A 12,794-nucleotide genomic window follows, 5' to 3' on the forward strand; every position below is an offset into this window, starting at 1 on the left:
CAGGGACCCTGCTGGCTGCCCCGCACCACACGGTCCGCCCTGCCCGCCTCACGCCGCATGGACCCTGCTGCCCACCCCCTGCAGCTACCAGCTCCCCGGGGATATACATGCAATAAATTGCATGCACTTTGGCACAGCAAGTGCCAAATCATAAGCGAGCCTCCTGGGGAGCTGTCGGGGGTCTCTCAAGGGCAAAATGATCCGGCTTGTGCTTAGGACAAGTCAGATTAGTGTATGGGGGGACTAAGAGCAGTCTCACAGACTGCATCTGGCTTCACTTAGGCAGTGACAGTGGCGATTTTACCTGGGCGGGGGGGGGGGGGGGGGGCTGCAGCCCATAGGTAAAAACCGCCACTGCACTTTTTCATACTTCCCCATCCATGTTGGCATAGAGGGAGAATATAATAGCGTGCCGAGCGTAGCAAGGCACCGTGCCCAAAGCATGACGAGCCATGCGAGGGTAAGTATTACACAAATGGAGGGTCCATGTCGACAAGTGTTGACATGTTTTCACATTGACAAAAATGTGAAAAACTCATGTTAACCTTTTGATTGTTGACCTTATGACCCTGTCGACATTTTAACCCTGTCAACCTTATGACCATGTAAACCTTTTGACCTTATCGACCTTTTCCTTGTCAACCTTTTGACCCTGTCCACCTACTGACTGTCTATTTAGACACTGCAGATCTATCAATCGACAACCACATTATACATGCAATAAAAGAACGGGCAGTACGGATGGTGTAATGGTTAGCATTACTGCCTCACAGCACTGAGGTCATGGGTTCAATACCCACCATGGCCCTAACTGTGCGGAGTTTGTATATTCTCCCCGTACTTGCGTGGGTTTCCTCCGGGTACTCCGGTTTCCTCCCACAATCCAAAAATATACTGCTAGGCTAATTTGGCTCCCAACAAAAATGAACCCTAGAATGTCTGTGTGTGCGTGTACATGTGGTAGGGAATATAGATTGTAAGCTCCACTGGGGTAGGGACTGATGTGAATGGTCAAATATTCTCTGTAAAGCGCTGCGGAATCTGTGTGCGCTATATAAGAAACTGCTAATAAATAATAAATAAATAAAGAAGACTCTCTGAAGGTTCTATGTAACCCAATTCCCATAGGAGTGCTGATGTGGCTCCTGTCCAGTCATGTGACAGACCTTATGTTCCCCCCAAAATAGCTCAAAGTAACAAATGCATCACAGTGAATGAAAAACGGTAGTTGCTAGATCTCAGTGGGCTAGAGGGCCTCTGACGCCCAACCATGTGACATCAGGAGGAGGAGGAGCACCTCGTCACCATCTGTTGCCTTTAGGTGGAGAGCAGAAGCGGAGCGAGACAAAGTGACCGAAGTATAACGGGCAAAGCAATGATACATTTGGGCCCCTTGCTGCTCCCCGTGTTCTGCTGTGTCACCTGCTTGTGACGTCAGGTGTCTTTTAGATCACTAGGATTTAGCGGCCCATTTATCATTTAATATTTGAGGCTAAATCACTAACAGGGCAGGGTGGTCACCGTGGGTCTGCGGGGGTCAGCGCTAACCGCACATGTGCAGACCATGTGGCAAGGCTGATCACAGAGAAGGGCTCTTTTTCAGAGCCCTGGCTCTGCGTGTGCAGGGAGATACATCCCAGCATATTACAATGCGATCCTGGGCGGTAAGATTCCACATGCTCCAATATGCCTGCCATCTGCAGCATACAGGCGCCAGAGCTGTAATTTAGCTGGCGCATATGGCGGGGACCAGCAGGGGTGGCAGCAGTGGGGGGGGGGGGGGGGGGCAGCATTGCAACCAGTGGCAGCCCCCCTCCTACAGGTAGGAGCTGCCGCTTGACAACCAAAAACGTGGTACTGATCTTGGGTGGAGGGAATCCGAGGGATAGATAATGTGACTTCCCCAACTTTAGTTTCAGTTTACAATGCATTTTCCTGATCTCAGTGCTGCCACCCCTACCTCTGTAGACTGAGTAGCAGTGCTGTAACTACAAGTGATAGAAAGATTAGCTGCTGCTGGCAGGGATGGCCATCGGTGCAGACGCCATCGATGGTAATTCTGCACCCAGCCATCGATCAGTGTTATTACTCGGTCATGTATATTCCGGCTTTCTTTTCTTCTTTTTTTTAAAGCGAGCCGAGCTTCAGCCTAAAAGATCCGCATCTTTTCAACTAGTGATTCAACGGATCCCGGTTCGGCTTAATGATGATCCGTTTTGCCCACCATCACTACTGGCAGCCAGCAGCTCTCTGCAGCTGTGCATTGGCGGTTGTAGTGATCCACACCCCCATTGGGCGGGTCTTACTGCACGCCCCGTCTCGGCATTGGTCAGCATGGAGATTGGCGGGAGGTCAGGCTCTCTCTGACGACATTTCCTTTTCTCTTGGACGCACCTGTGATTTATCTGCACAACCCGGAAGTGACTGAGGCTAGAGTTGGGAGGACAAGATGGCGGTCGCTGTACGTACTCTGCAGGAGCAGCTGGAAAAAGCGAAAGAGAGCTTAAAAAGCGTGGATGAAAACATCCGGAAGTTAACCGGCCGCGACCCTAACGACACCAGGTGAGAAGGCGGCCCGTGTGTGCTGGCAGGCCCTGCCCTGGTCACAGGCAGGCCGGAGCCGCATGGTCCCGGCCCTTAGCCTGCAGGCTGTCGCGATGCTCTCTATGAGGCGGGAGCTCGCGTGTTTTTACTCTCCGGAGTGAGACCTGAGACCTAGCCCAGCTGCTGCATGCGCGCATTAGTAACATCGCCTGCGCATGGCCGCATGGAGCGCATTCATTCATTCCTGTGCCTGGGTAGTGCCAGTACTATCCTCCCCCTGCGATATGTGTGGCCCCTGTCTGCAGTGCAGCGCGCCCTGGGGCAGATGTATTCAGCTTTAAAAAGGAGATAAACGCGAGGGTGATCAAAATAAAGGTCCAGCAAATTGGCCCCTAACTGTCATTTTCAAACAGCCTATTACACGACAGGAGCCGATTGGCTGGATGTTTATCACCCTTGTGTTTATCTCTCTTTTTTAAATTCTTAATACATCAGCCCCCAGTATCTGTTGCACCAACATTGCTGAGGTACTGTTAAAATGCAGATGGGATGGGTTCTTATTCTTTCCCCACAAAGTTTGTGTGAGAATGTGATTGGTTAACATAGTAGCTGGTGTTGCTGAACAGCTGAGGTCCTGTTAGCAATTTCTGACCACATCTCCGTGTAGAGTCACTCTCTATGTTTCTATGAGTTTCCTCATGGGTTTTTTTTAAGAAAGGAGGCCTGTGTGCAGCCCCCTCCTTTCTGCCTGCATCTGCACAACTAGAGGGCTCAGACTTTAATGCATATGTGCAGATTTCCAGAAAAATGTCACGGCAGATGCTTTTCCAGTGACTTCTGCATTGCGGCACTCTAGAGGAGTGCATATTAAATATATATAAAAAGGGGGGGTAAATGGTGGGTACAGGGGCCTGTGAGCGAAGCACATACTGCGCCCATTATAAATTTGTCACTGGGATTCCTTTCACCATAATCAGTGATAGGCAAAGTGTCCATAATGTGTGTGGTAGGGGATATAGGGCCTAATTCAGATCTGGTTGATAGGCTGCATCTGTTCGTAACCTAGCAAATGGGTTAATGCCAACCAAACGGCTGCCCCCACGCAAATCCACTCAGCTTGCGAAGGGATGTGTTCCCTAACCCATCCCCTTGGATGTGGCCAAACAGGAGATAAATCAATTGATGGTTGCAGGCCATCGGATGATTTCTCTCTCCTTCGGCAATAAATCGGTCTAATCTGACTCTTATTTCCCTGCAGATCACCAAAAAGGGGGCGGGCGCTAACAAAATGTCTTGTCCATCCCCAGTTCTCACAGATTTGTCCTGTTAGTAAAATCAGCATCTTCATACCCCGATGATCATAGGTTATTATAACAAACCACCAGCCATTCGGATTGTTGCAAAGGCACATATTCCCCCTCGTTAGTAATTGGACCTTATTAGATGGTGCTCAAGCAGATTATTGACAAACAAGTTGAGTTGCTGGTCTTTAGCCCAGTACACACCGGGTGACGGGAGACCCGTGCTGATCGATGCACCTGCGATGTGTGCTGAGCGATGTTTTGCTTATGCTCATAGATGATTTTTGGTAGGATTGACGGTGCATGCACTATGTACCTGAGCTATCTGGTATACACACAGAGCGATCCGTGCTTACTTTTTAAGTGATCTGAACTCTTATGTGCCTTGGATAAAGAAAAAACATGATCTATTTGTTCTCAGTTATTTGTAATTTTTTTTCGTATGTACAGTGGCTATGGGGAACATCATGTATTTGCTTTTGTGTTGCAGGCCTGCACCAGCAAGACGGCTGACCATCACAGGTCCAAATGCAATTGGAGGTAGAGGCCGTGGTGGCATTGTGCTACGGTATGTGGATTTTATATTCCATGCTAACAGCAAGCTCTGTATAAATCTGTTGAAAGTTCTACTGTAACATTTATTCTCTTGGTTTATAAGGTCTTAACTGCGCGCTACAGTGTCATCACTGGCCTGGCTGCTCATCTGCTGGTGAACAGCTTTCCATAGGGCCCTGCTATGGAAAGCCATCTACCCCCGGGAATATTGATTGAACTGTCGAAAATCACTCAGTGTGTATGCTTTTTCACCTTATTGATTTTCGGCATCATCGCTGTGCATATACACTGGGCGAATACGAACTGAAAGCAGCTCACTTTTACCATTTGAGCTGTTTTCTGTTTTAAAGCGCCAAATGTGTACGGCCCAGCAATGAGCGGTGATGCATGCTCCCGTATCATCGCCAGCAGCCACCGCTCATCTGCTGGTATTACCAGCAGATGAGCGGCAGGGTGGACAGCTTTCCAGAGTCCTGCTATGGAATGCCATCCACTCTCGCCAAAATCGCTCAGTGTAGGCATTTTAAGGGGAGTATTCAATCCCCACCGCTATTTCCAATGGGGGAAAATAGCAGCAGGCACCTATTCAATGCTGTTTTTCCTGACAGCATTGAAGAGGCAGGTCGACAGAACGGGCAAGACTTTAAAAGCTGTCGGGCCCGTATTGCCGAGAACGGCTGCGAGTTCTCACTATCACAGCTGGGATTTGACAATCCATGGCCGTTTAGGCAGACACGCCCACTTTTTGATGATTAGCAGACGGGACATTAAAACCCGCTTTGCGGTCAAGCAAAACCAATGCTGTCCAGGGTCATGGCTGTTGGTACGTACTGACAGCTGTGTAGTTCTGTGCGGAATCATTTATATGTTAAGTTCATCCGTCGCTTCTGGTGACGCTTTACCTTCTTTTTATGTTCTTAGGCGTGGACTCTCGGATAGTGGAGTAGGACCCCCAGCCAAGCAGCGGGACTTTGAAGGTGCACTGAGCAGGTGAGCACTTTGTATGATTTATTGGGCATAGGTTCTATTTTACTAGGGTCATTTGATAAGTGTGGTAAACTTTCATGAGATGGCATGAAGTGAAGCGTTCACTAGCGGTAGTAGTTTGAAGCGAGCGGTTTAGCAGTTGCTACTAAATGAACAAAAACAAATTCTGTGCAGAATTACACAGATGAGCCTTAATTTGACTCCCCATTCACCCTATTCCCCCAGCAGTTACTTCCTGTTCCCATATGTGACAATCTGGCACGTTGGGAAGAAATTCTCATGGAATGAGGAAGTCCACGGAGTATATTGCTATCTTTGAGACACCCTTTTATGACAGTATTAAGAAATTGGAAACTTGCTTGACCCAAGTGTATCGCTTTTGCTGGGCAAGTAATAAAGTTGAAAAAGGAAAAATAATTTTTTTATCCCTGATATGGTGAAAGGAAGAAAAAAAAAAAATTATCAAACAATTCTCCTATTGATTGGTTTATTACAATATAATATAGAAGATATTTTTATCTTCTGATGGCTTTATATTTCCACAATGAAATGATAGTGAATTAGACCATTTAAGTTTTCATCACTTTACTCCAGCCAAGGATCCTGGTTTTCTGAAATACATCTTTTATCTAGTTCCTTTTAGTGTTTCCTTAATTGCTTCAAGCATAAGCATTTAGATTTCTGTAAAAATAAATGCTTTTGTTTTTCCACAAATATTTTCTAGGTTTTTGTTGCCTTGTGAACAGTTATTTGTCATTTTAATGTGTGCAATGTTGAGGTTGAGAAAATGTAATGGGAATAAGTTAGTTTTGATATCCAAGAAAAGCCCAAACTTCTTGTACAGACTGGTGTTTTGGGGTCATGGTGATCATGGTTAGTTTGTTACATTTCAGTTTGTTTTTGACTGTTCTTGGTTTTACCGATACCCACTTGTGATTTAAATGAAGGTGCAGTGTTGCATAACCTCCGTTACTTTTCCTCAGGCTGAGTGGGGATCGCCGGCAGAGGAGAGAGTCACGCCAGGAAAGCGACGCTGAGGAAGAAGATGACAAAAAAGTATGTCAGGATTTTTGGAGGGAGTATGTAAAAAGGGAAGGAATGTTATATTCCAAGCTAATACTTCCAATTAATGCACTTTTTTTTTTCCCACCATACAGCCAGCGTTGCAGTCCTCAGTGGTTGCTACCTCCAAGGAACGTACACGCCGAGATCTTATACAAGATCAGAACATGGATGAAAAGGGAAAGCAAAGGTAAAACCCTATAGAACTGAATTATAAATATTTCCTGTCATTTTACCATTCATTTCTTATGAGAATGATGGTGGTAGTAGCAGCAGCATACCCTTGTATCTTTTGACTTGCTCTTCTACAAATTGATGTATGATGGATTCATATTTTGAATGCAGATTTCCTTAGTGCTGATGTATTATGTATAGTGTAACAGATTTAGAAAGGACACTACGCTCTAAAAAGACCTATGTTGTTAAAGGACCATACTAGACTAGTGTAATAGGATAATAAATATTTCTGATCCCTTAACAGTTTTGCAAGATAAAGCATTAACTAAAAGCTGATTATTTCTCTAGGCATCCTGTGGTACCATAAAAAGGTTTGCCTTGTGATTTATAGTGATAATTGATTCCTATATCAAGCCCTTTAAAATCCGTTTGTAAGAGCTCAATTACTTTGAACGTCCATGCTTCCTTAGACTGATGGGAAAAGTGTGATTCATTGTTAACTTTTCATTACTTAACTTTAATGCAGTCAGTTTTGTAATTATTTATTCCCACTTTACTCTCTAGAAATCGGCGTATATTTGGCCTGTTGATGGGTACCCTTCAAAAGTTTAAGCAAGAATCAAATGTTGCTACAGAAAGAGTAAGTTATTTAAGATATCTGCACTTCTTTTTTGCTTTGTATCGGTCATGTGACTATTGTACGTAAATGTCCTCCTCGTCATCTCTTCGGTAGCTGGTTTGAAGTCTGCTCTGAGTGTTTATATTCCTTACAGAACCACACTGTGACTTCTAATCCCCTTCTCTCCTCACAAAGGGTCTTAAACCAAATTGTCCCCAAAATGCTGTATAAGCGGGCTCTATGTGACTTTCATTTAAGCCTCAATCTGCTCAGAATTTCTATGTCTTTCTGAATTTTATTATCTGGTGGATAAAAGAGCCTTGGTCTGGTTCTCTTCAGTACAAGCTCTCTTGAAAATTACACGCTCTTGGATGGATCCAGCAGGATCCTATTCATTTTTGTCCATCTTTGCTGGTTGGCTCCTATTTATGTAATTGTTATCTTAGTGATATTGTATAATGTATTGCTGAATTATTACTATGAACCATCATCTCCTTGTGAAAGTTAGTTGGAAGATCTGATTTTTCTGATGACACACAAGGTTTCATTAAAATGAACATCGTTATAGAAATCATTCTCGGTCTGGTTTCAGTTAAAGAGACGGCAAGAAATTGAGCAGAAGCTTGAAGTGCAGGCAGAGGAGGAGAAGAAACAGGTGGAAAACGAGCGGAGAGAGCTCTTTGAGGAAAGACGTGCCAAACAGACAGAGCTGCGACTGTTGGAGCAGAAGGTTGAGCTGGCACACTTGGTGAGTAGCTGTATCTGTCTGATGGGTACATTCACCTCTTTTGATGGTGTTGGCAAAGCCACCAATTCATTTCTAGCTGTTGCTTCTCTATTGCATCCTAGAAAATGATAGACTGGGGGGGGGGGGGGGTGTATTCAATCTTGTCTGCTACTTCCGCCTGGGGCGAATAGCAGCAGCCGCCTATTCAATGCTGCCGTTATTGACAGCATTGGATGCATATTCCGACAAAAACAGATCCGACTGTAAAACAAATCGGATCTGGTTTTTGTCTGAAACGTTTGCAGCTGTTTTCACTCCCACCCACTTTCCGACACTCGACATTGAATTCCAGCAGTTGAGTTTGTCAAGCTGGGCGAAAATGGACCAAGATTCCGGAATTAAATACCGCCCTATGTCTGTTTTAATATCGCTGGACAACACCACTCCTTTTTTCCTTTTTAGAAGCTTTAGTAAATCTAACGTAGAGTGTGCAATGCAACTTGTGGCGGTTCTAATGCATTCTGTTCCTCTGATTTAGCAAGAAGAGTGGAATGATCACAACGTCAAAATTATCAAGTATATAAGGACTAAAACAAGACCCCATCTGTTTTACATACCGGGCAGGATGTCCCCACCAACTCAAAAGTTGTTAGAGGATTCGCAGAAAAAGATGAATTGTAAGTTTCTCTGTTCAGCTATCTCTACCTTCCTCACTCGCACCTTCATAGACACTTACTGCCTCGCTAGTATAGACACGTTTCCTGGGATTTACATAGGTCACCACCCACTGTTTTGACAAACCCTACGTAAGCTAAACTGTTACTCAAAAATTTGCAATCTATATTAAAGCGTGGTGTTTGGCTGCCAATGCTTTAGAACAGAGGTTCTCAACCTGACCGTTTTCCCATCAGGCCATGCTTTGCATATTTCTGTCTGTGGAAGCTGTTGGGATAATCGTCGACCCAATAACATAGAGTAACTCTCCTTTGCATGATCAAAGAAATTCACAAACCATGACCTGTAGGTAGTATTAGAATACAAGGACAGGCACTGAAAATGGAGGTGGTAGCAGCTAAGAGCAGGGCAGACCTGTCTAAACTCTCCAGCTGTTGTGAAGGCACACATCCCACATTTTCCACACCCTAGTGGATGTTAGAGCATGGAATACTGCCTGTCGACTTAGCCATTGTCAACCTAATGCTTGTGTCAAAGTTCAGTGGTCAACTCAGTGCATGTTGACTTAACGGGGCGTATACAGCTTGTGAAAAAATAGGAATGGATGTAATGCACACGGACAGATGTTATTGCTTCAAGTACATAGAGCAATATGCACATTTAAAAAAAAATTGCTGCACTTCTACGCTTAGTGTATCCAGAAGTTGCTGCTTAACACTAACTGAGATCCTGTCTTTTTTTTATTTATTTTTTTCAGCTATATTTGAAAGTAGACGTATTGAATTTGCAGAACAATTAAATAAAATGGAAGCTAGGCCTAGGCGCCATTCCATGAAAGAGAAAGATCAAGAAATGAAGCACGAGGATGAAAATGAAGAACAGAAGGCGGATCGAGAAGATGGTAAGGTGGCTCGGCATGAGAGAGAGGAGGAGACAGGTAACCTGCCTAATGACATAGAGATGGAGGACACCTTTGAGGAAGAGAAAGATGTGAGTGTTAGTTTAACAGATATAGAAATGGTGCAGGAGAGTAGACTTATAGAAGATGTTGAAGACTCTAAAGCTGAGGAAAAGATTGAGGAAGAGGGTAGAGTAGAGGTGGAGGAGCCGCAGGTCAGTAAGTGGGAAGATCAGGAAGCCGAGGTCGAGGAGGAGGTAAAGGAAGATGAGGGAAGGAAAGATAGTGTAGATGAGGATCAACAGCAGGCAATGGAATCCAGTCAGCCAAGTGTCTTGGAATTACCAGATGACACAAACCACAGTCAGGAAGTGGAGAGTGAGGAGAAAGCAGATGATCAGCCTGAAAATAAGCTTGAGGAGATAGATCAAAAAAGTGAACCAGACCCTGACCTAGACTCTGAAGCCACAGAAAGACAAGAGAAGGAACGATTGACGGAACTAATGTTCCATCCACCAACTAATTACGAGCCTCAGACAAGGCTGGAAACACACTATCGTGTGGAAGAGCAGCAGGTGATTGAAAAAGAGGAGGCTGTAGTAGTAACTGTAAATACTTCAGAGGCCCAAGTAGAGCAGGTCCAAGTGTTCTCCTCAGAACTGCAAGTTAAAAGGAGCGGTAGAGGAAAAAATAAGAACAAAGTGGGCAAGAGTCGTAGCAGCAGCAGTAGTTCTAGCAGCAGCTCCAGCAGTAGTGGAAGTAGTACTAGCAGCAGCAGTAGTCACAGCAGTTCAAGCAGTAGCAGCAGCAGTGGGAGCAGCAGCAGAGATAGCAGTTCAAGCAGCAGCAGTAGTAGCAGCAGCAGTCGGAGCCGGAGTAGAGGTAGAGGGCATGCCCGCGATGAAAAACGCAGGAAAAGTGTGGAGCGAAAGCGAAGAGATCAATCGGGTGCAGAGAGGAGTCACAAGTCCTCAAAAGTCAGTAGCAGAGACTCCAAAGGATCCAAGGACAAAGGCTCATCGAGGTCTAACCGGAAGAGAACCACTTCAGAAGGGAGCCGGTCTGGCAAAAGACCATCGAGGAATGAGAGAGACCGTAAATCAGACAGGAAAGATAAAAGGCGTTGACAAGTGAATGGTCTGCGGACTGTAGATGAACATGGTGCTGCCTTAACATTAGCGTGGTACTAATTGTTTGGGAAAGCACACATTTTTTTTTTTTTATGTTTTTTTTTTTTTTATTTTATTTTTTCATATTTTGCATAATTTTCTAATTTGGTGATTTAACAGATGTGTAAGCTCGAAGATCTTCAAATAAAACTGTAAAGGATTTTTCCCTTATCTTTGCCTCATTTATTTGCTAGTCTGAGCTTTAATATAACCAGACCATTTCCATTTATTTGGCGCAATAAGAGTCCATTGATAACAAATTGATGTTTAACCCCTTATTCAGAAGTTGTTTTTTTTTTTTTTTTTTTTTTGGATTTCATTTCAGCAATGCCATAGTATTCTATCCCTTTCTCTATGGAATACAGTTGATCATTTTAGAAGTATTACCTCCCCCCCCACTTATTACTTTAAGGGTCAACATAAAGAAATGAAATGCTATTAATGTTGAGCACTTATTCAGTGTCTGATTAGAGACCTCTGTGTCTCCCCTTCTGTGAACTTGCTGGTTCTGGTGTGAGCAGCATCTCAGGGTGATGATGTATTTGCTAATAGACAAGTAAAATGAAAGTGTATGTACAGATCTTCTTGTTTATATCCAGTACAGTCCGTTTGGAATATAGTAAATTAGTCTCTAGTTCTTGGCCTAGCCAAATTATTTTGTCACCATTGTATGTTTTCAAATTTTGTTACAACTGTTGAGCTGTTATGTGCAAATAAATAATTTTTGACTAGCGTTGGGCTATTTCTGTTTGTCAGAACCGTAATCTAGGTATGCACTGTGATACCTATCATAGAGTTTGGGGAATGATATGTTCAATGACTGAACGGTCAAAAAAAAAACAAAGCTAATCAAATGTATACTAACAGACAAAATATTAAAGTCTAGGTTTGGACGGCGAATATTATATTAATGGTGTGATCAGCAGATTGGAGTGCAATTACTTGAACGATGGATAACTGTACTCTAGCTTGAACTTAGTGGCTAATTATTTCCTGCCACAGATAATTCATGTAAATTTCTGTTAAAGCAACAAATCCTAATCCTTAGTAGTTTAGTATAAAAATAATATATATGGATGATAATTTAATGCAACAAGAACTACCACAGTCTATTGTAGGTTGTGATGATTAATAATAAAAATGATATTTCTATATATTAACTGTTAGAAATGGCTAATTCTCTCTGCAATAGATCCGAATTTTCTACTACTATCAGTGGTTCCCAAACGTTTTCCTATCACTGCACCCTATTGTATAAAATCATATCCACGGCACCCCTAGGCCAAAAGTAAAAAAAAAAAAAAAAAAAAATATATATATATATATATAAACCAAATTATGTTGTAAATGTCCTCTTTAGGTTTAATTACCGTGTTTCCCCAATAATAAGATACTGTCTTTTTTTTTTTTTTTTTTTTTTTTTCAGTCCAAAAAACACCATAGGGCTTATTTTAGCCCCTCAGTCCTGCTTTTATCCACATCATGCCCCTCTATCACCTTCTACTTTAAGTACAACTGCCGCTTTCCTTCTGAGTTATTCAGCCTTCCCACCACTGCCGCTCAGCTATTCCGCTCCCGTCTGTGTACAGACGCCGCTCAGTCCTTGAGCTGCGCAGTGACATCACATGCACAATGCATCCCTGGGACTGCTGATGCCAGCGCAGGCTTCAGTGGTACCAGGGCAGCTACCGTAGCAGCCATTTCATGCAAGGGGGCGGAGCTGGAAGTTTAGCGCAGGGACTGGGCAATATAGGGATTTAGCCAGGACTTATTTTGAACCGCTGTCCAGAAATAATAAGGGTAGGTCTTATTATGGGGGAAACGGTATGTAGTGAGAGACAATATTAGCTTTCACATATGTTATGACTGGCAAGACAAAAGCACTTTTTTTTTTTTTCCTTCGTAATATGGACCACCAATCTGAGGCACCCCAGGGTGCCAAGGCACAGTTTGAGAACCACTGGACTAGATCAGTCTCCAATATAAAAGTATCATGTGACATTTGTATATGTAACTTCTCTATCCTACACTGAAGACAGTGAGCATTGCCCATGTTTATGGGCTTACCCGTGGATTGGCA

General features: G+C 43.7%; 1 protein-coding gene across 1 annotated transcript; it reads left to right on the forward strand.

The window, feature by feature from the left end:
• Window positions 1–2,396: 2,396 nt before the first annotated feature.
• On the forward strand, window positions 2,397–11,447 carry PNN (pinin, desmosome associated protein). Its single transcript, XM_083165852.1, has 9 exons — window positions 2,397–2,562; window positions 4,336–4,413; window positions 5,322–5,390; window positions 6,371–6,443; window positions 6,545–6,639; window positions 7,191–7,266; window positions 7,838–7,993; window positions 8,511–8,649; window positions 9,405–11,447. Exons 1-9 carry the CDS (start codon window positions 2,450–2,452, stop codon window positions 10,670–10,672), a joined length of 2,067 nt encoding a protein of 688 aa, XP_083021978.1. The 5' UTR covers window positions 2,397–2,449; the 3' UTR covers window positions 10,673–11,447.
• The last annotated feature ends 1,347 nt before the right edge of the window (window positions 11,448–12,794 follow it).

Source organism: Crinia signifera, chromosome 12 (genome assembly GCF_055691185.1).
Source record: "Crinia signifera chromosome 12, ASM5569118v1, whole genome shotgun sequence".
Lineage (NCBI taxonomy): Eukaryota > Metazoa > Chordata > Amphibia > Anura > Myobatrachidae > Crinia > Crinia signifera.